Consider the following 27,395-nt stretch of genomic DNA (forward strand, 5'->3'; position numbering starts at 1 on the left):
CCTGAGCTGTAGCATGGTAATTGATAGAAAACCATGATTAGCTAGAAAATAAATTACATTAGTTCCACACCCCTACGGCTATTTTTCCCATTTCTTTGTAAAATTCACATATTTGATATATTTTTGATTGAAAAAATCATACCTTTAAGGTGCTTATTATTTGCCGCTTAAACTGGCCCTTTCCTTAACTATCTTAACTGGCCCTTTTTCTTAACTATTTTAATGTACCATTCACACAACAAATGTTTTCACAGCGATAGATCGAAAGAAGACATACTTGTACGAAATGCAAATCCGTCCATGGAATGCAAGAAAAAACAACAGTCTAGCAGCATACATGGACCTCAATCACACAGTAAGATTATTAATACTTTTCTACATATTTTTAATGCCACTAAAATGAAAGTTCATTGTATGCGCACCGTACTACACATAGGAATATGTGTATGTGTAGATTGTACACGTGGACAACGGCTTAGCACATATTTCCATAGTCCCAATACCGTATGACATATGCAAAATATCCATTTTTCAATAACGAAAATCAACAGTGAAGCTGGTCATGCTAGTTTAAAGTCATAGTCTTCAGCGGCATATTGAGCTATCATGCCGAGTTCCACCGCGAGTTCTAAATGAAACCGGCGTTTTAATGGCGTTCAGAATATTTAAGTATTATTCTACAGTTATGAAAACTTGAATATAATTATATCGAACTATACGAAAATAATCCAGACAAGATTTATTTTAAGGTAATGTTGATGGTGAAATCGAAATTTGAGAAGCCTAAAACTTAATATTCGAGGACATCTCTAAATCCATATTGCCAACAAATTAAAACTGTCTTTATGTGTCGTTGAAAATTCTATACATGTACATATATGTAAGTTTTCTTGGTAGAACATGGTGAAAAAAAAGGTGATACATACTTGAACTTCTCTTCTTTTATATATTAAAGATTTCTTTACAATGGTCTTATCTTTAAAAGACAAAACAAAAACTGGAGTAAATTTAGATAAGGTTCAATGAGCAAAAATCAGTTCTATATAAGTTTTATAGATATGAAAAAAAATCAAGAAAGTGAGAACAAACTGCGTATGTATTTTTGTTACAATGATTCTATGTTTACTTCTTCCAGAGTAAGGGCTTGAAGCAGACGGTCCTTGCAGCTCACCTGATATTGTTGTCAGCTCTCACAACAACAATGATTGTTCTCATCATTATCAACGACAAGTACTCGTAAATACATGTCAACCATGAAGGGTGAATTACTTTATTTTGCAACCAACTGTCTTATCACCAAGGAGAACTGTCAAACTGCACAGTTCCTCGTGTTGCGTTTATGTCTGTTATATTTTTGTAATTTATAAAAACACAATATACTTACATTTGATCAGCTGTGTGGTCAGCGATTCGTATAAACGATAACTTACATACTACAGTACTAGATTATTCAAAGGCAAAAACATATAATACAACTGTTTTCTTTACTGTCTTTAGTAAGTGCAATTAATTTACATTAATCATGTTAAACAATTTCACTGATTATACGTTTATATGATTGAAAAGGATCTTTATTCACTTAAAATGCCACTGGCTGTGTTAAAAGTAACGGAATGGCGTAGAAGTAGTGGTACTGGAAAAAAACCTAAAAGTGTTGTATGATATTTAATGTTTATAAAAGAAGATACAAACATATTACATTGAATTGTGTATGTTTCGTTCAAAACTTTGATAATTTTGTGTTAATTAATGTTTATATTCTCCATTGTAAATGTGACAATCCCTGATGCTAGCTTCTAACATAGACACGAAACACGGATGAGATTTACCATTGTGTGTTATTGAAATTTAATCAGTTTCAGTTTCAGTTTATTTTCAATACAAGGCCCATAAGGGCATCTGCATGGCATAATACCATAACAATTTCCACAAAACAGTCCCAAGACAGTTCAAACATATTTAAAATGATAATTCTATCTAAGCGTGACTAGACATGTGTAAATATAATTGAGTGTAAAATTACATTTAATGGAAGGCAGTAATATTACCTTACCTTTTGCATAACATTTTTAACAGATATTGCAAGTTTTAATAATACAGTCCTAACCGAGCTTTGAAGCAGTTTTTGAAAAGATACAATATTGCGTATTCTTAGTTCTCTTGGAATGTATTTTTTCCTTTCTGAAATAAAGTGTACACAATCAAAAATATAATGGAATTCATCCCCTATAGAGTTATTATTACACAAGTGACAAGTTCTCTGACTAAGATCAATGTTATATCTTACACCCTTTTCTACTGGTAATTTATTGTTACGACATCTAAAATGACAAAACCAAGTCTCTTGGAAGTAAATTAAAATAATTCTCAAAAGTGAAATCTGCTTTAAATATTCTGTAGTTAATACATTTGCTAGATGACTGTAACTGCTCATTCCATTTCTGCATAAACTGATCTTTGATTCTTTGCTTAATAATATTACTAAAATGTTTTGGGCTAGGAGCCGACTGATTAATCCAAATATCTGCAAAACCTAAATGATGTTTACACAAACTTTATCCAAGGACATGAATATACATTTTCAAGATCTAGTCTGTATAATAACCTATACATAATAACATTGATTTTTTCTGTTCTACTGTTCACAATTCTACTCCAGTAATTCAAAACCCTACTCTTAACAACTGCATCTAATGGTAAAACACCAAGCTCACCAATTACCATATTATTAGGCGTAGATTTCTTAACATTTAGTAATAATTTTAGAAATTTCATCTGAAAAGTGCATATAATACTAAGGTTTTCACAGCCCCACACTTCATTTCCGTACAACAAGATGGGACTGACCATTGTTTCAAATAAATGCAAAATCAAATCAATTCCTAACTGCAATTTACGACATTTCTTGAGTAAACTAAACATTGCTTTTCTAGCCTGTTGACATAAATGCTTCTTAGTTTTATGAAAACTACCATTGTAATTGAATTTTACTCGTAAGTAACTAAAGTCATCAACAATTTCCAGTTCATTGTTATTGTAAGTGAAAGATGGCTTGTTCCTAATTCTCCCTCGAGTGAATACGACCACTTTAGTTTTATTTGTGTTCACTTCTAGCTTCCACACGTCACAATAGTCTGGCATTGAATCTAAAGCTAACTGTAAATCAGTTTGTGACTCAGCAAATATAACAGTATCATCTGCATATAGCGACAGATACAGTTTAAAATAAACCTTAATTGTATTATCACTAAGAACAGTCTTTACTGAGTTTGAAAGTAATTCAAGACCTTTGTAGCTGTGTGATATGAATGACACTAAATCATTTAGAAAAATAGAAAACAAAATTGGCGACAAATTTTCGCCTTGGCGGACTCCGGTGGAGCTAGTAAAGAAGCCAGAGAGGCCCTGATTACTTTTAACACAGGATTTAGCCTTTTCATATATAGCATATATGACTTTAAAAATTTTACCATCTATATTATGTTGTAACAATTTGTTCCATAGACAAATACGGTTCACAGAATCAAATGCTTTTCTATAACCAATAAAAGCACAATAAAGTCCAGTTTTTTTTTTACTTAAATAGAAATCTACCAGTAGTTTAAGTGAAAATATGTGATCAACGGTCCCATAGTTCTTACGAAAACATGCTTGTTCTTCACACAATAGACCAGAGGATTCTAAAAAAGTATTGATTCTTGTGTTAAGTATACTAGTAAATAACTTGCCTAGACAACTCGATATTGTTATCCCTCTATAATTATCAGGGTCATTGGTATCACCCTTTCTTTTATAAATTGGAATAATTATACCCTTACACCAACACTCTGGAATGTATGAAGTATCTAAAACAAGATTGAACAATTTACATAATACAGGCAACATGACCTCCTTGGAGTGTTTCAAATATTCATTCAAGATATTATCATACACAGAACATGCTTTATTGTTGTGCAGAGAATGTATGGCAGCTAAAATTTCTGCACCAGTAATATTAACATTAATCAATTACTTAATATTAATATTTTTCCGTTACAGCTTCTTATTGTTGCGGGCCTACCTCGCGATGCATAGCTCTATGGCTGTGTTTGGGGTGCTCTGTGCGTCCGGGAAATTTACCTTTACCTTTTATCTTTTAAGTCCTGCATGTTTTATATAGTCCTAGTCTGAATGTATACTATAAGTGACAGTAACATAAAACTGTTTGTTATTTATGATCATGTCATATTTACATATATGGATGTGTGTCTTGTGTATCTTTATGAAAAGGTAAACCAGTTGAATTATTTATGTCTCATTTACTGTTATAGTGCTTATTTGTCCTGTTTTGTAAATAAATGAAAAACATATTTCAAAATGTTTTATTGCATTTGCGACAGCATTACCAACGTTCACTGATTCTTTTAAATATTTATAAAACTGTATAGTCTTCAAAATCTTATCAAGGTACTGATGTAATGATCACGGCCCTATGGATCATGGAGAACATTCAAGTTTAATATAATAGAATTCTGCTTTAGCCGGTGACGGGGGCCATGACAGGTATCGCACATTTTTATTACCTCTCGTAAACAGACTCAGTCAAACAGTTTACTATTATGTTGCTCGTTTACGTTCTAACCTTCCAAAGGATCTTTTCACAGATGTTAGTATCACGGAAGTCTTTAAGTGCCGTGTGGCGGCGGCAGTGAATAGTCTCTCCGTACTTTAACTCAGTGCTGTTACATTTCCTGGTCCTTTTGAATCAAGGAAAACACCCTGTTTTACTTTAATAGAATTCCGCTTAATTAAGCCGGAGATGTGAGAGATGTGTATTTCATTACCGTTCATGGACGACTCAGTCAAACCATCTGCTACAATATTGCTTGGTCCAAAGGTTCTTTCCACAGATATTATTGTTAGTATGATCGAGTTTTTCAATACTTTAAGTAGTTTTATATTACAAGTATATATTTGTGTGATGTTACATTCTAATATAGATATGGAGCAAGTCCAGGTCTGTATAAATTATACATAGATCTAACTCCGCAGAGAAGGTCACTAAAGAATTTCTGCTCTAAAGTACGTTTGAAAGACTATACACATGTAAAGAGTGATAAATCAATGTACTACAATTGATGATGATTATGTCGATTGTGATGACGACGATTTGATTTGAAATTATGGCTTTACCAGCTGTTTTGGCCAAGAATTATATAGATCTAGATCTATCTGGATTGGAGACTGTAAGAATTCTTATAACATCAATAATATAAACACATTATAGAATCTAAATAAAAATGACAAATACTAGGAAAAGGAAAACAAGGTAAATTACCACTGAGAAATATTTTCGGCCATTAAACAATGAAAATTAGTCTCAGAATGCCGCAGATTTAAGTCATTTTGAATCTTTCAATCAAACCCGCAAAAAAAGGGATTGAAAATAATAGTACATGTTGATTCAGATATTATTATTTTTACTGTACACAAGAATCAACCAGTTATTAACGATGCAGCACATTCGTTGTGGTTAGAATAATCTCCAACACATGAAGCGTATGCCATTACATGTGCGATTTCATTCTGCTCATGAACGCCAGCGAGGAGGTACGACATAGGTCCACGTGCGAAAATTCCAACGTCATCCCCTCCATGCGTCTCAACAGTTTTATAGACGGCCGTTTGTTGTTGGTAGTGCTTGTCGGCTTTAGAAAATGGAATTTTTTATCAAGTGAAACAGGTAATTAGACATGCTCTTTTCTTTAATAGAGTACACTGATAATTGAAATAAAGTTTAAATGATACATCGGCTTTTAAAAAATAATTGTGACCGCATTTCTGAATCCTGTAATAGACGTTCATCGATTTATTATATTAATTCATTTATTTGATACATTTTTATTAAAAATAGCAATGTTGAAAGCATGATAGGCATACTGTTAGTAAACTGAACGAGAGATATTTGTCTGCCCACCAATGTCAGTTGTCCTATCTACTTCGAGATTATTCGGGTTCTTTCTTTACAACAAGACGCCTACTTGGCTAACATTTTATTAAGATTATCTTTGACTAAATGACCGATAGATACGTGGAAATAAATTGTCGAAGAAAAAGAGTATGAAAACAACTGACTTACTTGTGTCAACCTGTGTGATGTCTGTTCGGTGACCATGTGTACTAACACTGAAACCTGGACCATCTCCATACAATAAAGTCGTGTACGGTAGACCATCAGAGGCATGGCTAAATCCACCAGCGCCATTATCAACTTTTGCTGAATTTTAGAAAATATATTTTAGAATCATCGCCGTTTTCCAAGGGCTAACTACTTGCATTTCACTGCATCTGGCAAACGTGGGTTAATTTGCAAACTTTCGGTCATTTTCTGGTACAGATGATATAAATATATGGATAGATATGAATATACGAACTACATAAGTTCATTAATCCCGTTATGCAGCGTGTACCTATCAATACAGTTAAACACACTTTAACTTCTCGAGCATACCATGAACGTTTAAATTTACTCATAGACTAACACGAGCGTTTTAAATTACTCCTCGAGTAACATAAGCGTTTAGAATTACTCCTAGAATAGCATGAGCGTTTCAAATTACGTTTAAAATAACACCTGGAGTACTTGCACCAGATCAGAAAGGAAATTCCACTGTACATGTTATACCCTACCTCTAGGCATTTTCAAGAACCATGGAAGTGTATAACATTGGCATTTTCTTTCTAACATCGTGGAGTAGTTTTTCTTACGTTCTGAAAACATGTAGGCCCAAAATTTGTTGTTTCATTTTAATTCTGCGAAACTGACCACACAATAATAGATCTAACGTGTCTTACGAATTTCAATACCTTACGCAGCATTTTACGGATACGTTTCGGAAATTTGATATTTTCATTCCAAAAAAGACTGAACATGTCAAAACTCTCTCATCCAACAACTGATTTAACACATTTACTTAAGATATATAGTGGCTTGTCATTCAAAGTGGCTATTTTTTAACTAATAATTTGAATTTTAGTTATTTCAAAACTGAACAAGTGAATGAAGTATTGCCATGCAATACAAAGTCCTCACTGGAAGGCACCTAATTTTCTCTACTGCAGTAAAACATAATGATCTGATGTCAAACAATATTGTACTAAATATACACTGTGTTATAACACAACACTTGGATTCAAATTTGCATATACAAAAATCTATAGTTGTTAATTGTTTCGTAACATTTATAAATATAAAAGATATTTTAATTTCAACTTTGACAACATTTCATTTTGAAATTGTTTGGAAAACATGAGAAAAATGTAAAAAATAATCACATTAAAGGGAAGTAATTTTGAAGAAAATACACCAACAATTTGTTTTAATTGGGTCCATATGACATATGAGCTTATATAAAAATATTCTACAGACTGGACAGGAAAAGATCAATGTTGACTTTTGATTTTCATGTGTGACCTTGACCTTTACATAAAGGGGATCTGGGTATTACACATGACATATTGTCTCATTATGGGAAACATCTGTGTAAAGTAATATTAGAATTACTTAACTGATGACAGAGTTATGGGCCGGAAAGGAAAAAATCCTATTGACCTTTGACTTCTGACAGTGACCTTGGCCTTTGAGTTAGGGATAAGGAGTTGCGTAAGACACGTTGTCTTATGGAAAATATTTGTGTTACGTAATACTAAAATCCCTTCATGGATGACAGAGTTATTGACCATACAGGACGAACAAGTGAATGAAGTATTGCCATGCAATACAAAGTCCCCTACTGGAGGGCACCTAATTTTCTCTACTGCAGTATAACATAATGAACTGATATCTGTCAATAATGTTTAAACAATATTGTACTATATATACAATATGTTATACCAAAACACTTGGATTAAATTTGTATATATAAAAACCTATAGTTTTCATATAGCTTTTTTGGGCCTATTATCAAAAAGGTATCATATAAGTTATTTATAGTAAAAAAAAAAATCTACATAAGTCCACACAAAACTCTTTACCAGGTAGAGATAGGTCAAAATACACCTAAAAATTGAATGTAACACGCATGTTGTACCACAGAAAACTGGTCTCAATTTTTCCCTACGGCCTGTAACAAATAAGTTACAATAAGCTTTTATAGTAGAAACAAAAGGACATAATTCTAAAAATAAGACTGCCTCATGGTTGTGAACATTTGTGCCAAATTACATCAAAATCCCTCCATGCATAAAAAAGAAATGCTCCGGACAAAGTCATTCTTGAATTTGGCATTTGACCTCTAAGTGTGACCTTGACCTTAGACCTAGGGACCTGGTTCTTGCGCACAACAATCCATCTCATGGTAGTGAACATTTGTGCCAGGTTACATCAAAATCCCTCCATGCATGAAGAAGAAATGTTCTAGACAAAGTCATTCTTGTATCTGACCTATGGCCTCTATGTGTGACCTTGACCTTCGACCTAGGGACCAGGTTCTTGCGCATGACACTCCGTCTCATAGCGGTGAACATTTGTGCCAAGTAATATTCAAATCCTATTTTGCATGACAAAGTTATAGACCGGACAGGAAAAATGCCCCATTGACCTTTGATCTCAAAGTGTGACCTTGACCTTCATGCTAGGGTTCTGGGTGTTGCGCATGACACGTCACCTCATCATGCGGAATATTTATGCCAAGTAATATTAAAATCCCTTGGTGGATGACAGAGTTCTGGACCGGACAGGAAAAAAAACCCTATTGACCTTTGACCTCCAATTGTGATCTTAAACTTCGAGCTAGGGGTCCGGGTTTTGCGCACGACATGTTGTCTCGTCATGGGAAAATTTTGTGCCAAGTTATATTAAAATATCTTTATGGATGGCAGAGTTTTGGACCGGAAACGAAACAGACCCTGTTCATGCCATGTTAACATTTGACTGCCAAGTGTGACCTTGACCTTTGAGCTAGGAGTCTGAAAGTTGTGCATGGCACATCGTCTTATTATGAGGTACATTTGCGCCAAGTAATATTAAAATCCCTTCATGGATGGCAGAGTTATGGACCGGACAGGAAAAAGGCCCGGTTGACCTTTGACCTCCAATTGTGACCTTGACCTTTAAGCTAGGGTCCGGGTTTTGCGCAAGGCACGTCGTCTCATCATGGGGAACATTTGTGCTAAGTAATATCAAAACCCCTTCATGGATGACAGAGTTATGGACCGGACACGAAATTGTGGACGGACGGAAGGACGGACGGAATGACGGACGGACGGAAAAGCGCATTCCTATAGTCCCCGAAACTGGTTTTCAACCAGTAGGGGACTAAACACCTATTGACCTTTGACCTCAAAATGTGACCTTGACCTTTGATCTAGGGGTCTGGGTGTTGAGCGTGACACATCGTCTGATCTTGGAGTACATTTGTGCCAAGTAATATTAAATTCCCTTTAAGGATTGTCGAGTTACAGACCGGACAGGAAAAATGCCCTGTTGGCCTTTGACTTCCAAGTGTGGCCTTGACCTTTCGGCTAAAGGTCTGGATTTTGCGCATGACATGTTGACTCATCCAGGAAAACATTTGTGCCAACTGAAATTTAAATCCTGTTTTGTATGACAACGTTATGGCACGGACAAGAAAAAAACATCCCTATTGACCTCTTATCTCCAAGTGTGACACTGATCTTTAAGCTAGGGTTCTGGGTGTTTCGCATGACACGTCGACTGATTATGGGGAACATTTATGCCATGTAATATTGTAATACCTTCATGGATGACAGAGTAATTGATCATAAACGAAAAACGAGAGGGCCAAGATGGCCCTAGATCGCTCACCTGAGAAACACACCATAACACAACATAACAGTGTAAACATGTTTGACCTAGTGATTTCATGGAAAAAAAAATTCTGACCAATTATCATTAAAATTGGAGCAAAAATCTTGAGTATAAGTAAGTATTTTCTTTGATTTGACCTAGTGACCTAGTTTTTGACCCCAGACTACCCATATTCGAACTTGACCTAGATTGCATCAAGGCAACCATTCTGACCAGATTGTATGAAAATCCAATGTAAAATACAGCCCCTATTGCATACACAAGGTTTTTCCTTGATTTGACCTAGTCACCTAATTTTTAAACCCAGATGACCCATATTCGAACCTGTCCTAGATTTCATCAAGGCTATCATTCTGACAAAATTTCATGAATATCAGTTGAAAAAAATAGCCTGTATCGCATACACAAGGTTTTTCTTTGATTTAACCTAGTGACCTACTTTTTGACCCAGATGATCCATATTCGAACTTGACCTAGATTTCATCAAGGCAATCATTCTGACCAAATTTCATGAAGATCAATTGAAAAATACAGCCTCTATTGCATACAGAAGGGTTTTCTTTGATTTGACCTAGTGACCTACTTTTTGACCCAAGATGATCCATGATAATCAAATTTAACGTAGATTTCATCAAAGCAATTATTCTGATATAATTTCAGGAAGATCAATTGAAAAATATAGGCTCTATCGCATACACAAAGTTTTTCTTTGATTTGATCTAGTGACCTATTTTTTGATCCCAGATGACCCATGTTCAAACCTGACCTAGATTTCATCAATGCAATTATTCTGATCAAATTTCATGAAGATCAATTGAAAAATACCGCCTATATCGCATACACAATGTTTTTCTTTGATTTGACCTAGTCATCTACTGTTTGGCCTTTCAGGGGCCATAACTCTGGAACCCATTACAGGATATGGCCGGTTCAAGAAAAGAACCAAGATCTTATGGTGACACAAGTTTTGTGCAAGTTTGATTAAATTCAAATCATAAATGAAGCCGCTATTGTGCAGATTAGGTCAAAATACCTAATTCTGGCCCTATCAGGGGCCATAACTCTGGAATCCATAATGGAATCTGGCCATTTCAAGAAAGGAACCAAGATCTTGTGGTGATACAAGTTGTGTGCAAGTTTGGTTGAAATCAAATTATAAATGAAGCTGTTATTGTGCAGACAATGTCAAAAAAGCTAATTTTGGCCCTTTCAGGGGCCATAACTCTGGAACCCATTATTGGGTCTGGTCGGTTCAAGAAAGGAACCGAGATCTTATGGTGACACAGGTTTTGTGCAAGTTTGATTAAAATCAAATCATAAATAAAGCTGCTATTGTGCAGACAAGGTCAAAAAAGCTAATTTTGGCCCTTTCATGGGCCATAACTCTGGAACCAATTAAGGGATCTGGTCGGTTCAAGAAAGAACCAAGATCTTATGGTGATACAAGTTGTGTGCAAGTTTGGTTAAATTCAAATCATAAATGAAGCTGCTATTTTGCAGACAAGGTCAAAATAGCTAATTCTGTCCCTTTCAGGGGCCATAACTCTGGAAACTATGATGGAATCTGGCCAGTTCAAGACAGGAACCAAAATCTTACAGTGATACAAGTTGTATGCAAGTTTGGTAAAAATCAAATCATAAATGAAGTTGCTATTATGCAGACAAGGTCAAAATAGCTAATTTTGGCCCTTCAGGGGCCATCACTCTTGAACCCATAATGGGATCTGGCCAGTTCAAGAAAGGAACTAAGATCTTATGGTGATACAAGTTGTGTGCAAGTTTGGTTAAAATAAAATCATAAATGAAACCACTATCATGCAGACAAGAAATTGTTGACACACAAAAATAGCAAATTCTGGCCCTTTATGGGGCAATAATTCTGGAACCCATGACGGGATCTGGCCAGTTTTCGAAAGGAACTGAAATATCATGCCAATACAAGTTTTGTACAAGTTTGATCAAAATTGCTTGCAAAATGTGGTTTCTATCTTGTTCACAAGAAATTGTGGACGGACGGACGGACGGATGGACGACGGACGAAGGGTGATCATAAAGCTCACCCTGTCACTACGTGACAGGTGAGCTAAAAATCTATCGACCTTGACCTCCAAGTGTGACCTTGCCCTTTGAGCTAGGGGTCTGGGTTTGGCGTAAGACAAATAAACTTATCATGGGGTACATTTGTGCCAAGTGATATTAAAATCCCTTTAGGAGGATTGTTGAGTTACAGACCGGACAGGAAAAAGGCCCTGTTGGCCTTTGATTTCCAAGTGTGACCTTGACCTTTCAACTGAAGTCCGGGTTTTCCGCATGACATGTTGCCTCATCTAGGGGAATATTTGTGCCAACTGATATTTTAATCCTGTTTTGCATGACAAAGTTATGGACCGGACAGGAAAAAGCCCTATTGACCTTTGATCTCCAAGTGTAACCTTGACCTTTAAGCTAGGGGTCTGGGTATTGCGCAGTCATGTTATCTGATTATGGTGAACCTTTATGCCAAGTAATATTGTAATCCCTTGATAGATGACAGAGTTCTGGACCGGACACGAAACAGACCCTGTTCATGCTATGTTAATATTTGACTGCTAAGTGTGACCTTGACCTTTGAGCTAGGAATCTGAAAGTTGTGCATGACAAATCCTCAGTTGATGGGGTACATTCGTACCCAGTAATATTACAATCCCTTCAACGATGGCAGAGTTATGGACCAGACAGGAAAAAAGCCCTGTTGGCCTTTGACCTACAAGTGTGACCTTGACCTTTAAGCTAGGGGTCTCCGTTTTGTGCACGGCAAGTTGTCTCATCATGGGGAACATTTGTGCCAAGAAATATTAAAAGATGAATGACAGTTATGGACCGCACACGAAATTGCGGACGGACGGACAGATGTACGGACGTTCCTACATGGCTACTCTTTTGATCTCTCTGTTGTTAGCTCACCTGAGCAATGCTCAGGTGAGTTTTTCTGATCGCTCGATGTCCGGCGTCCGTCGTCTGTCGTCTGTCGTCTGTCGTCCGTCGTCTGTCAACATTTAGCTTGTGTATGCGATAGAGGCTGTATTTTTTAATTAATCTTCATGAATATTGGTCAGAATGATAACCTTGATGAAATCTAGGCCGAGTTCGAAAATGGGTCATCTCGGGTCAAAAACTAGGTCACTAGGTCAAATCAAAGAAAAACCTTGTGTATGCGATAGAGGCTGTATTTTTCATTTAATCTTCATGAATATTGGTCAGAATGATAACTTTGATGAAATCTAGGCCGAGTTCGAAAATGGGTCATCTCGGGTCAAAAACTAGGTCACTAGGTCAAATCAAAGAAAAACCTTGTGTATGCGATAGAGGTGGTATTTTTCAATTAATCTTCATAAATATTGGTCAGAGTGATAACCTTGATGAAATCTAAGCCGAGTTCGAAAATGGGTCATGTCGGGTCAAAAACTAGGTCACTAGGTCAAATCAAAGAAAAACCTTGTGTATGCGATAGAGGCTGTATTTTTCAATTCTTCTTCATGAATATTGGTCAGAATGATAACCTTGATGAAATCTAGGCCGAGTTCGAAAATGGGTCATCTCGGGTCAAAAAGTAGGTCACTAGGTCAAATCAAAGAAAAACCTTGTGTATGCGATAGAGGCTGTATTTTTCAATTGATCTTCATGAATTTTGGTCAGAATGATTGCCTTGATGAAATCTAGGCCGAGTTCGAAAATGGGTCATCTCGGGTCAAAAACTAGGTCACTAGGTCAAATCAAAGAAAAACCTTGTGTATGCGATAGAGGCGGTATTTTTCAATTGATCTTCATGAATATTGGTCAGAATGATAACCTTGATGAAATCTAGGCCGAGCTGAAAATGGGTCATCTGGGGTCAAAAACTAGGTCACTAGGTCATATCACGTAAAAACCTTGTGTATGCGATAGAGGCTGTATTTTTCAATTGATGTTCATGAATTTTGGTCAGAATGATTGCCTTGATGAAATTTAGACCAAGTTCGAAAATGGGTCATCTGGGGTCAAAAACTAGGTCACTAGGTCAAATCAAAGAAAAACCTTGTGTATGCAATAGAGGCTGTATTTTTCAACTGATCTTCATGAAATTTAGCCAGAATGATAACCTTGATGAAATCTAGGCTGATTTCGAAAATGGGTCATCTGTGGTCAAAAACTAGGTCACTAGGTCAAATCGAAGAAAAACATTGTGTATGCAATAGAGGATGTATTTTTCAATTGATCTTCATGAAATTTGGTCAGAGTGATTGCCTTGATGAAAACTAGGTCGGTTTTGAATATGGGTTATCTGAGGTCAAAAACTAGGTCACTAGGTCAAATTAAAGAAAAATCTTGTGTATGCGAAAGAGACTGTTTTTTTTCAGTTGATATTTATGAAATTTGGTCAGGTTGATTGCCTTAATGAAATCTAGGTCGAATTTGAATATGAGTCATCTGAGGTCAAAAACTAGGTCACTTGGTCAAATCAAAGAAAAAACTTCTGTATGTGATAGAGGCTGTATTTTTCAGTTGATCTTCATGAATTTTGGTCAGAATGATTGCTTGACAAAATCTAGTGATTTGACATGGTCATCTAGGGTCAAAAACAGGTCATACTAAAAAGCTTGTTTATCAAGAGACATTTTTTGGTCCAATCTTAATGAAAATGGTCAGAATATGTTTCCATGAATCACTAGGAAAATGTTTTACATTTATAGTGTTCTTAGGTGAGCGACCTAGGGCATCTTGGCCCTTTGTTTTTAGCAGTATTAAGAAATGCCACATAAAGCTTCGAATGAATGACATCAAAAAAAGTACAGTTACTATTGTTCCTATGCATCTGATGCCCAATGTAAGCCGGCAACAGAGTGATGACGAACGAAAAGCGCAATCATATAGTAAAAATGGTTTTCATCCAGTAGGGGATAATAAAACGACTAGTGACTTTGATTTAAGTGAATTATACCAAAGGCTATTATTATAATGATGTTTTGATCCATCAAAAGAAAAGTGATGAAGTATGCATGCAATAAATTTCCTACTGAAGACCTTATTTTCTCTACTGCAGTATAACAAATAACTAAATCTGTCAATGATGTATAACATAAATATTTCATTGTTTACAACACATTAGTTAAAATGTCATATATAAAAATACAGGTTTCTATGAATTTTGTGGCGATTATAAAAGTATATATAATTATTTAAGTAAAACAAAGGGAAATTAATCCTAATTTTTTTAAAAAAATCTATATATGTCTACAAGAACCTTACCAGGTAGAGAAAGGTCAAAATCACTAAATTGGATTTAAATGCTGTTGTACCACAGAAAAGTGTTCGATTTTTCTCTATGGCTAATAAATAGTTACAATATAATTTCATGTAAACGAAGGGACTAATTCTAAACAAGGATGCTCAGGTGGTAACATTTGATCAAGTTATATGAAAATCCATCAAGCATAAGAAAATGCTCGGACAGTCATTCTTGAATTTGACCTTTGACTCCAAATATGACTTGAACTAGCCAGGGACTGGTTCTTGCAGGACAATCCGCTATTGTGAACATTGCCAGTTATCCAATCCCTCCATGATGAAGACATGTCCAGCAAAGTCATCTGATTCTAGCTTTGGTTTAAGTGTGACCTTAACATTAGACCTTGGCCCGGTTTTGCATGAATGTTGCTCATCCAGAGGATATTGGCCAGCGATTTAAATCTATTTTCATGCAAAGTTATAGACCGACATGAAAGAAATCCTATTGATTTTGATCTCAAAGTGGACCTTGACCTTGTCAGATGTCTAGATTGGCAAATGTCCATCTGGGAAATCAAGTGTCCTGATGTCAATGTCAAAGAAAAACCTTATGACTGAGGCTGACTACTTGACTGTGATTTTGCAGAATGATTGCTTATGAAATTGCCAGAATTTAAAATCCATGGATCATTGGGTCAAAAAAACTAGTACTTAATCAAGAAAAACCTTGTTATGCGATAAGGTATTTTCACATCGTTTCATGAAATTGGACGATTATATGGCATGGATAAAACCAGTTACAGAATGTCGAGTAATGGGGTCAAAAACAGGACTGTTCATCTTTAAATTTAATGCTATGTGTGAATGTGGTTTAGATGGGTGTATTTGAGGTCAAAAATCTTCATGGTCAAATTTAGTAAAAATCATTGTTATCGATAGAGAGTTTTTTTTTAGTGACAAGTAATTTAAGGTCGGTTGATTCCTTATGTCAAACTAGGAATTTGAGTGAGTATCAGATACTAATAAATAGGGTCAACTATGGTCAATCAAAGAAAAAACTTCTGTAGTGATAGAGGCTGTATTTTTCAAGTTGATCTTCATGAATTTTGGTCAAATGATGCCTTGACAAAATCTAGGTCGAGTTTGAACATGGTCATCTAGGTCAAAAATAGGTATATCAAGAAATGCTTGTTTATCGCAAAGACCATTTTTTGGTCCAATCTTAATGAAAATTGGTCAGAATATTTGTTCCATAAATCTAGTCAACATGTTACATGTTATGGAGTGTTTCTTAGGTGAGCGACCTAGGGCCACTTGGCCCTCTGTTCTTTTAGCACGTATTAAAGAAAATTAGCCACATAAAAGCTTACGGAATGAATGACATCAAAGAAAAAGTACAGTTACCTATTGTTCCTATAGCCACCTCTGTATGCAAATGTAAGCTCGGACAGACAGAGTGATGGACGAACGGAAAAGCGCAATCATATAGTCCCAAAAACTGGTTTTCATCCAGTAGGGGACTAATAAAACGACTTAGTGACTATGTGGAATTTTAGAGGTTGAATTATACCAAAGGCCTATATATTATACATGATGTTTTTGATCCCACTCAGAAAGAACAAGTGAATGAAGTATTGCCATGCAATACAAAGTTCCCTACTGAAGGCACCTTATTTTCTCTACTGCAGAAACAAATGAACTATACTGTCAATGATGTATAAACAATATTGTACTATTATACAATATGTTATAACAACACACTTTGATTAAAATGTGCATATATAAAAACTCACAGTTGTTTCCATATTGAATTTTGTTGGCCGATTATAAAAAAGATATCATATAAGTTATTTATAGTAACAACAAAGGGAAATTAATCCTAATTTTTTTTTAAAAAAATCTTTATAATATAAGTCTACAAGAAACTCTTTACCAGGTAGAGAAAGGTCAAAATACACCTAAAAATTGGATGTAATATGCATGTTGTACCACAGAAAAGTGGTCTCGATTTTCTATGGCCAGTAAAAATAAGTTACATATAATCTTTCATAGTAAAACGAAGGGACGTAATCTAAAACAAGGGTGCCTCATGGTGTGAACATTTGATCTAAGTTATATGAAAATCCCATCAAGCATGAAAAAGAAATGCTCCGGACAAAGTCATTCTTGAATTTGACCTTTGAACTCCAAATATGACCTTGACCTTAGACCTAGGGACCTGGTTCTTGCGCAGGACAATCCGCCTTATGTTGGTGAACATTTGTGCCAAGTTATACCAAAATCCCTCCATGCATGAAGAAGACATGCTCCAGACAAAGTCATTCTTGTATCTGAGCTTTGGTCTCTAAGTGTGACCTTAACATTAGACCTTGGGCCCGGGTTTTGCGCATGACATGTTGTCTCATCCAGAGGAATATTTGTGCCAGCTGATATTTAAATCCTATTTTGCATGACAAAGTTATAGACCGGACATGAAAGAAATCCTATTGATCTTTGATCTCAAAGTGTGACCTTGACCTTTAAGCTAGGGTTCTGGGTTTGCGCATGACACGTCGTCTCATCATGGGGAACATTTCTGCCAAGTAATATTGTAATCCCTTGATGGATGACAGAGTTCTGGATCGAACAGGAAAAAACCTTATCGACCTTTGACCTGCAATTGTGACCTTGACCTTTGAGCTAAGGGTCCGGGTTTTGCGCATGACACGTTGTCTCATCATGGGGAACATTTGTACCAAGTAATATTAAAATCCCTTCATGGATGGCAGAGTTATGGACCGGTCAGGAAAAAAACTCTGTTGACCTTTGACCTCCAATTGTGACCTTGACCTTTGAGCTAGGAGTCCGGGAATTGTGCACGACACGTCGTCTCATCATGGGGAACACTTGTGCCAAGTGATATTAAAATCCCTTAATGAATGTCGAGTTATGGACCGGACACGAAACAGACCCTGTTCATGCTATGTTAACATTTGACTGCTAAGTGTGACCTTGACCTTTGAGCTAGGGGTCTGAAAGTTGTACGTGACACATCGTCTTATTATGAGGTACATTTGTGCCAAGTAATATTAAAATCCCTTCATGGATGGGAGAGTTATGGACCGGACAGGAAAAACGCCCTGTTGACCTTTGACCTCCAATTGTGACCTTGACCTTTGAGTGAAGGGTCCGGGTTTTGCGCATGACACGTCGTCTCATCATGGGGAACATTTGTGCCAAGTAATATTAAAATCCCTTCATGGATGACAGAGTTATGGACCGGACACGAAATTGCGGACGGACGGACAGACGGACGTACTCACGGTATGATACTTAAGTGACTTTTCAATGTTGAATTTTAGCCACATAAACCCAAAAATTAGTCACATAAACCCACTTTTGGACACTTTTTAAAGTGACTGTCATATACACAAAGAGTCCAAACCCTAACCTGCTAGACACTCAAGTACCAATTTGTTAACCCGGACAGACGGACGGACGGAATGACGGAAAAGCGCATTCCTATAGTCCCCGACACTGGTTTTCAACCAGTAGGGGACTAATAAAATCCTTGCATTATCAATTCAAAAGTACTTGGTTTAAAGTTTGGCAGAGACTTTTGAAATATCTGCACATGTTCTTAACTTTTGAAACGAAGCTGAGTGAAAATAACACACAGAGAATGTTGTTGCCACGGGACGGATATCCTGCTATTGTCATGGTGTGCGCATGGTCAGCCGTGACGACGATCAATGTGTCACTTTCGGACGTCATGCTAGCACCTTCTTGTACAGCGTCCTGAAAAGCCAATGTGTCGTACAATGCCATTTTAGCTCTGCCTCCATGATGTCCATGATCTATATTGCCCCCTGAAAAATAAAATACAGCGATTATATTATCCTAAAGGAAAATGCCAATGTGCAAGTATAATCCCTTTCTACCAGTGTGTTTTGTGGAGTATAGTTTACCTTTTAAATTCTTTGTTGTTAATTTATATCTATACTAAAAACATGAAATATAAATGCGTTTGCAAATAGATTAACTATATACAACTATATAAAATAATACGGCAAACTAAATCAGTACAAGGAAAACTAAATTGAAGACTGAATTTAGTTTGGACCTGATACGATATTATTATATTCTTAGTAAAACTCGTTTGAGCATAATCGAATAGGTTCAGTTTTGTCTTTAGAAATGTTGATCTAATCTCCTAGAGAGAGCTGAAGTCTTAATAAGAATAAACTTTTATAATGAAATACTGAAAAGCTACACACGAGAGGTGTGTTTACAAGATCTTTGACTATATTAAAAACTGTGAGATGAAAGCTTTTGCAAGACTGGGATCAAACAAATTATAAATAACTTGAAGTTAACACACACAGATGGAACATGATGGAATCAATACCTTCTACTAGAAGAAAGAACCCTTTGGGGTTCTTGCTGAGTATTTTGATGGCCTTTTCTGTCATCTCTGCAAGTGATGGCTCACCAGCCACCTCATGATTTGGATCTTTTCTTTCTAGTTCGTACTGCATATGTGAGTATTCAAATAAACCTAAACGTATTGACAGAATACAAAGTTTCTTTATAAAAAAAAAAATATACGTATGCACTTTATGTTAATATTTGTTTTTTATGTTATTTTTTTGTTATGTTTTTTGTTATGCATTAATTTATAATAACTTAAAAGCCCAAAAAGTACTTAAGCCAAATTGTAAGGACGGGGCTTTTCCGATTTCCAAACGGAATTCTAAATTGTGATCTTGTTAATTACCGCCTATTATATGAAACGTATATAAATTTACATCGCTTCTGCAGTCTGTGGCGTGACGTCAAATCTATTTAGCCGGTGCTTTGTCTACTTTGAGCATAGAGTTCTGCTTAAGCCTGTGTTATGTCCTTTATGAACCGAGTTAGCTCTCTTAGGTTTTACACCAACCGTCCAAAGAGTATTACCTTATGTTGCTGTGCCATAAGGCGGCCTCAGTTAGTCGTAACGTATTTAGACTCATTGTTTCAGGTCTTTTAGGATCTTGGAGTAAATTCAATGTTATTTTGATAGAGTTCTGCGTATAAGATTTGTAAGACTTGATGTACATTCTATTTCCTCTAATGAGAAGTCTCGAAATATAACTTGCTAATTTTCAATTGTTTCAAGGGTCTTCTTATAAGCAGATTCCTCATGCACCAAGATAAAAAACAAGAGGGTCATGATGGCCCTATATCGCTCACCTGTTATCATTGCACTTGAGGACAAGAAGGTCCTCAGAAAAAATATCTAAGTCCAAAGGACAGGAACAACAAAGGGAAGAAATTTAACCAAAAAGAAAAAAAATTCTTACAAGGTATAGATATGTCAAAATACACCCAAAAATTGGAGGGACCATCCATGTTGTACCACAGAAAAGTGGTCTCGGTTTTTCCCTACGGCCAATAATAAAAAAGTTACTAAAAATAAGCTATTTATAGTAACGTAAAAGGGAAGTAATTAAAAAAAATATTGTAAGTGAACAAAAGAAGGATCTGCCAAATAAATCTGTTGACATAAATGAAATTTCAGATCAGTATCTTCATTAGTTACAGAGATATACCCATTTTAATTTGAAATAAAGGGAGGTAATTTGACATAAAATCAGTCCATAGTTATCTACCCTGATTGGCTCAGTCCAACTAATGACAATAATGAAATTTCAAATAAGTCCTATAAGTACTTACTGATATAAATCCATTTTGATTACAATCAGGGGAGGTAATCAGATATAAAATAACTCTGGAACCTACGATTGGATCTGATTTGTCATGGAATCCAAGATTTATTGTTGTTGAAGATATCTTGGAAGTTTGTATCAAATAAAACCATAAATGAAGTCTCTATAGGGCTACAAAAGCCAAAATAGCCAATTTTGGACCTTTAAGGGGCCATAACTCTGGAACCCATGATGGAATCTGGCCAGTTCAAAAATGGAACCAAGATCTTGTGGTGATACAAGTTGTGTGCAAGTTTGGTTAAAATCAAATCATAAATAAAGCTGCTATTGTGCAAACAAGGTCAAAATAGCTAATTTTGGCCCTTTCAGAGGCCATAACTCTGGAACCCATTACAGGATCTGGCCGTTCCAAAAAAGGAACTGAGATCTTATGGTGACACAAGTTTTGTGCAAGTTTGATATAATTCAAATCATAAATGAAGCTGCTATTGTGCAGACAAGGTTAAAAAAGCTAATTTTGGCTCTTTCAGGGGCCATAACTCTGGAACGCATAAAGGAATCTGGCCAGTTCAAGAAAGGAACCAAGATCTTATGGTGATACAAGTTGTGTGCCAGTTTGGTAAAAATCAAATCATAATTAAAGCTGCTATTGTGCAGACAAGGTCAAAATAGCTAATTTTGGTCCTTTCAGGGGCCATAACTCTGGAACCTGTAATGGGATCTGGCCAGTTCAAGAAAGGAACCGAGATCTTATGGTGATACAAGTTCTGTGCAAGTTTGGTTAAAATCAAATCATAAATGAAACCACTATCGTGCAGACAAGAAATTGTTGACGCACGGACGGACGGACTGACGACGGACGAAGGGTGATCACAAAAGCTCACCTTGTCACTATGTGACAGGTGAGCTAAAAAGGTAAGGGCAGATTTCCAGGAAGCACAGAGCATCCAAAACACACTTTCACGTAATAGACGGTAATGCTTTGAATTAAATATTAAATAAAAAAAAAGATAATGACAAGCAATTTCAATAAAACAAAACTTATTCTAAACCCCGACCCCCTAAGTAATAGACGAAGATACCAATAAAATCAGAATACAAATAATTGCGGTTATTCACCTAGAATAGAATCTGTGGTAGCCGGGTTAACACTATCAAAGTCTGAAACATTCCAGACATATTTATAGGTTCGTCCTAGAATATGTTGTCCTTCCTGCCATTCCTGAAATTATTTATATATTATATTAAGTTCCTATCTACTATCCTAGTCTTGAGACTAATTTGATATTAAGTTTTTTTTTTCAAGTTGCATTACTAGACTATACCTATATAAATGTTGCATGTCTTTGATAATGGGCTTGGTGTTGGCCGTGATTGTTTTGTCTCATTGATATATGCAAGTTTAATATGTTATCTACTACTGATACATTTATTCTGTCATAACCTCTTCAGTTTTTATTAGATAAAAATGTGTTTTCAACGAACGCATATGAGCCGTGCCATGAGAAAACCAACATAGTGGCTTTGCGACCAGCATGGATCCAGACCAGCCTGCGCATCCGCGCAGTCTGGTCAGGATCCATGCTGTTCGCTAACAGTTTCTCCAATTCCAATAGGCTTTAAAAGCGAACAGCATGGAGTCTGACCAGACTGCGCGGATGCGCAGGCTGGTCTTGATCCATGCTGGTCGCAAAGCCACTATGTTGGTTTTCCCATGGCGCGGCTCATATATGAACCCTAGATAATTCTTTTACTTTACGAAGTATTAGCATAAAGCAGTCCTAGTTCTCTTTGAAAGATACAGCATAGTGATGTTTTTGTCTCTTGGAGCCAAAGTAACCAATGAGCAACCATTCAAATGGAGATTCTCTGGACATAAAAGTACGTATTGTCTAAAATGCACTAACATTCGCACATTCACTGTATATCTGTTGTTACAATGCGTATATGATTATTTATAAGCAACAGGAATTTTATACCAGTATTCAAGTTCTTCAGTGGTATTCATATTCAGGAAATCATAAAACTTGCAATTCATATTTCTATGGCAATATTTAGGAATAAAACTGAACCTATATTTTTATGCAAGAATTTAGTTTACTTCCATTTAGTTACTTAAACATAAAATAATGCTACTGCATGTGTAAGAACATTACAGCGTACTATTCTCATCAGTGGTGTCATTGATTACATTGTCTCACAAGAAACAAGTTACGAATTACAATGAGGATACAGCATAGTACCATCACATTTTAAAGATATTTTAATTCAGTCACCTCAATCTCAAATCTCAATTAATAATTGCTAAGATGTTCTTATCTATCATACCTGTACAAGATCCCTTCCATCCCGGCGTCCGTAGTGAGCGTTTGACCCGTGCTCGGGGTCCGGCTGGTCGTAACGTCTAAAAAATCTCCGACCTCCCCCCATGATCACCTATAAAAAGATTAAATCTAAGAGTTGTGACTGTTGAGTGGTGATGAGAGTTCATCGTATAGCCGAGTTAAAATGTAAACTCCTTCATCGCATAACATGATGAGTGACATGACAGAATATTTTAACATCATCCGAGATATAAATCAAACGGTGTTGACCGATTATTACAACAAATTCGATAACTTCAACACTATATTACTGTTTATTAATCATTCAAAATTCTACTGAATTTCTAATCTGAAACAGAAGATTGTATATGTATATGTAGCTACAAAAGTAATGCCTGAAATACGGGGCAAGCTGAATGGATAAGAAGGTTTTTTTGGAATCTAGGTCAAGCTTCGACGGAGCCTCGAGTGCGAAAACGAGAATATTTGCAGGGTACAGTAAGCCTCGGTAACGCCAATGCTATATATCCTATTGGCCGAAAATGAAATGTACGCTAGTCATAACGCATTTTCATTATGATACTCTGATGTTCGAAGATCTACGTCTTTAATGAAACATTACCTGCACATTTTTGTAGTCGTCAATCAGTTGGGACGCTATATCTTTGCAGCCGCCGGATATTCTACTGGTGTAGTGATCACCCTCCCAGCTTCGGTCGGCAACATTCGCGTACAAACTTGCGGGCGTGGCATCAGTTACACGCGTTACCGTCACAAAACCTACAGATTTCCCTGCAAGTGAACCATACTATAGAATAACTGACGTTTGGACGCATAACACTGTCTAGACAAGACGTAATTAAGTATTAAACTGTAGATAAAACAAAATCCTGCAAAACCTTATCTAAGACTGCCCTTACCGACCGATGTCACTGAAAGAATACTTAATATATTAAAGATATATCAAATACATGTTTGAAACTATGAATATTAACTTTATAGTATCATTTTAATAAACGGTACCGTATGCTTATAGGTTAAAACAGTACACACTTAATACATGCATAGCTAAGCACAGTATAAATGTGTAACTACCATTAAACAACTGGAAGTTTTTTCAACATGTTATACATGATAATTATTTAATTGTGAATGAAGGTCTACAAACACAGATAATTCACATACTTAGTCAAATTAAATGCATTTGGTGGGGCTTTTCTACAATCAAAATAAGTATCTAAAGGAAAACCATTTTAGTGTATTGAATATCTTTAACAAATAGTTAACTCAACAGAAAAAAAATACATATTACAAAATCTATTATTTTACGTCCTGGGTACAGATACACATATACTGTTTGAAATGTAAAGGTAATTGCCATGACAAAAAAGATACGCATTTACAGACAAAATAAAAGAACCAAAAATGAAAGTAGTGTGCTATCCTGGAGAACATTTATAACAAATTAAAAAGAATATTTAACATTCTGACCTGCTGCCATTGACCAGTCTAAAATGGAAGTGAGTTCTGCCCCTTTCTGACTAGCACAGTCACCCCTTGTAACGCTGCCATCAACACCAATAGTGGCAATATTTGTCTTAACACCACATAAATATGCTGTACCCGAAGCTGCCGAATCAGTGACCTGGGTATCTTGGCAGTATGTCTTAAAAACATTTAAATAAGAAATTGAATCTTTCCTCGTGATAGCTAAATGTCGACCACTGTACATTAGAATGAGTAAGCATGATGTTTTGCATAAAACCTTGTCACCTGATTTGTATTGTAGTCACCATTATCGTAATGCGACAAACTATACCTGGGAATATGCGGAAACAAACACGTGCCATTATACTGTTTAATGTATATTTGACAAACTGTGATTATAGAGATTGGAGCTTATCATAAAACAAGAAATATCTTTAAAAATGATGGTCGGCGAATTGTAATAAGGAAAGAAGTTTATGAATTTTTCATCTAACATTCATCTTTCATCTAACATTTTGTAAAACTAAACACCGCACTTTAACAATTTAAATGGTTCTCTTTTAATTTTTCGCAAAGGTTTCGTAGGGTTGCAATTTTGTTTCGTTTATCCTTAGACGAATAATTACAGCAATAGTTTGATGAAGATTCATGAAGCGGTTCATGAGAATAGGTCATTAAACGTACTTATATTTTTAGCTAAATTGGTCCCTATCCCCATTTGTAACAAAATAGCAAGAGACCTTACGATATTGTTACACATCGAGTTTGATAAAAATCCATTACATTTTAGTGGTTAATGCGAAGAAATGCATATCTACGTTTAGCTATAGTGGTCCCTAATAGGGCCCAAGTTCCTATATAAATAAATTTGGAAGAGGACCTTATAATGATGTTCCAGACCAAGTATGACAAAGATCCACCAAGCTGTTCATGAGACGCTGTATAAAGGCATTTCTAGTTTTAGCTCTAGCAGCCCCTAAAAGGGGTTAAATGTCCCAGCTGAACAAAGCTGGCTGCGGGCCTAATAAAGATGCTACAAATCAAGTTTGATTAGAATACATGAGAAAAAATCAATTAAAGGATTTTTTTATTTATTATTTTTATTTATTTCTAAAATAGGCCAACTGATCCCGCTTTAACAAATGCATATTCACTATTCATGAATCTTTGGACAATGACGTCACACCTATAAAAAAGTGAAGGTCAAGCAAAACATACAATTGTAATTATTTCAATATTTCTGTTTCATAAGCAAAGTTTGACCGTAGTCATATCACATAGATAAACTGTATGCAACGTACCTTCATTTCAGTGTAATGAGATTCAGTCATTATATAGCATATATATAATAAAACAGATTTCAACTGAGTTCAATATTTGCATACCATACTAAAGAAAGATATTCATATATAATAAATCAGTTAAATAATTTATAACAAATATATCAAAGCAAACAAGTACTCATTTTAATATGCAATCTGAATAAGTCACAAAAGCAAGAAACTTTTTCATATACAGACGACAATTGTAACAAGGAAAATCTTTTATAAAAGCACTTCTCTACATAAAAGACTCTTATCACACCCTTATTCATGTGATACGCAGACCGTATTCAGCTCTTTCTTTAATTTGGTATATGTTGGTATTTGAACAGGTTTTTATCATACTTATTAAACTTACTTATCATTTTGAGATATGTCAATATTCTTGCTAAATATACTGAGCCAAAGTTAGCTTTAAAACAGGGAACAGCGTCATTTAGGATAAACGCTTTGTCTACATTTCACTCAGCGTAGCACAATCAACAGAGTGAAAGAAATTGACACTCTCGTCCAATCAGGCAGAGTGTTGCATAAATCTTCCATTTTGATAAATTATCTATAATGCGTTATCAAGTAGTTTGATTTGCTAACTTAAGTCACGTGGCATAGGTAACGAAAACGAATTTAGACGGCGTCGCCGAAAAAAAATACCTTTGAAAGTCCTGAAATAGGAAACTCTTCGAAGCTAAGTTTAGATTCTTCTCCTGTTTGACCTTGAAGTTGACCTTTCAGAATCCTCGCTGCGGTGATGGTCGGAATACTCATACCATCTCCGAGGAATAAAATCACATTCTTTGCAACTCCTTTATTCAGTGTCATTCTTGCTTTTTGTGTGATGGCAGATTTTGCTTGTGTTCGCCAAAACGTTGGAGCTATGAAATAAGTATAAAATAAAAGAATTCCTTCATTTTTGAAAAATCAATTTGAAGGAGAATGGCCACGTTATCATTGTATACTAAATCGTGTAAGTAACAACTTAAAAACGTGTGTTCAAACCGAAATAATTAATTTAGAAATAAGTCACACGTGTCAAGATCATATCTATATGAACAATAAATGACAGGATGAAATCCCTAACATGAAGACAATGAAAATCATATTAGTAAAATAATATTTGATGTAAACGTACTTTCTCCATTTCCAGAGTAATGTTTGTTGTCAAGGATGAACCCATTAACACAAGCAAACAGGACGGATAAAACATAAAATTCCGTAATCAAAATCATGGTAGTGACATACGGAAGGTCCAGTACTGATTGGTCCGAGTGATCCACTGGCCTCTTATCGCAAAAGAAGATTAATACTGTGCACTACTTAGTCACGTGAATCGTTATCAATTAAAGTATGCAAGTGCCTCCAGTATGCCTGAAGAGTTTAGGCTACATTATACATACATATTCTTATTTGAAAGTTCCATTAAAGTTCTTATTGAAGTTTCTCAGATAAGTCAAGCACATGAATTGCGCCAAACAATACTTTAGAAAAGGAAACGGGTTGAACTCCTTATATCTCACGTTTT

General features: G+C 35.7%; 2 protein-coding genes across 2 annotated transcripts in view; one reads left to right on the forward strand and one right to left on the reverse strand.

Annotated features, from left to right (window-relative positions):
- Window positions 1–1,796, forward strand: part of LOC123525863 (uncharacterized) — a 40,548-nt gene extending 38,752 nt beyond the window's left edge. The window contains exons 18-19 of the mRNA XM_053539639.1: window positions 255–355; window positions 1,136–1,796. Coding sequence (XP_053395614.1) covers window positions 255–355; window positions 1,136–1,240 — 206 coding nt within the window. The 3' untranslated portion in view covers window positions 1,241–1,796. The remainder of the gene's footprint in view (window positions 1–254; window positions 356–1,135) is intronic.
- Window positions 1,797–5,438: 3,642 nt separating this feature from the next.
- On the reverse strand, window positions 5,439–27,166 carry LOC123525218 (alkaline phosphatase-like). Its single transcript, XM_053538062.1, has 10 exons — window positions 27,006–27,166; window positions 26,528–26,748; window positions 24,558–24,732; window positions 23,689–23,858; window positions 23,071–23,178; window positions 21,862–21,964; window positions 19,440–19,589; window positions 18,709–18,900; window positions 6,119–6,256; window positions 5,439–5,687 (listed from the first exon to the last, which is right to left on the reverse strand). The coding sequence occupies exons 1-10, from the start codon at window positions 27,100–27,102 to the stop codon at window positions 5,476–5,478; spliced, it is 1,566 nt and encodes a 521-aa protein (XP_053394037.1). The 5' UTR covers window positions 27,103–27,166; the 3' UTR covers window positions 5,439–5,475.
- Window positions 27,167–27,395: the final 229 nt, after the last annotated feature.

This window comes from Mercenaria mercenaria, chromosome 3 (genome assembly GCF_021730395.1).
Source record: "Mercenaria mercenaria strain notata chromosome 3, MADL_Memer_1, whole genome shotgun sequence".
Lineage (NCBI taxonomy): Eukaryota > Metazoa > Mollusca > Bivalvia > Venerida > Veneridae > Mercenaria > Mercenaria mercenaria.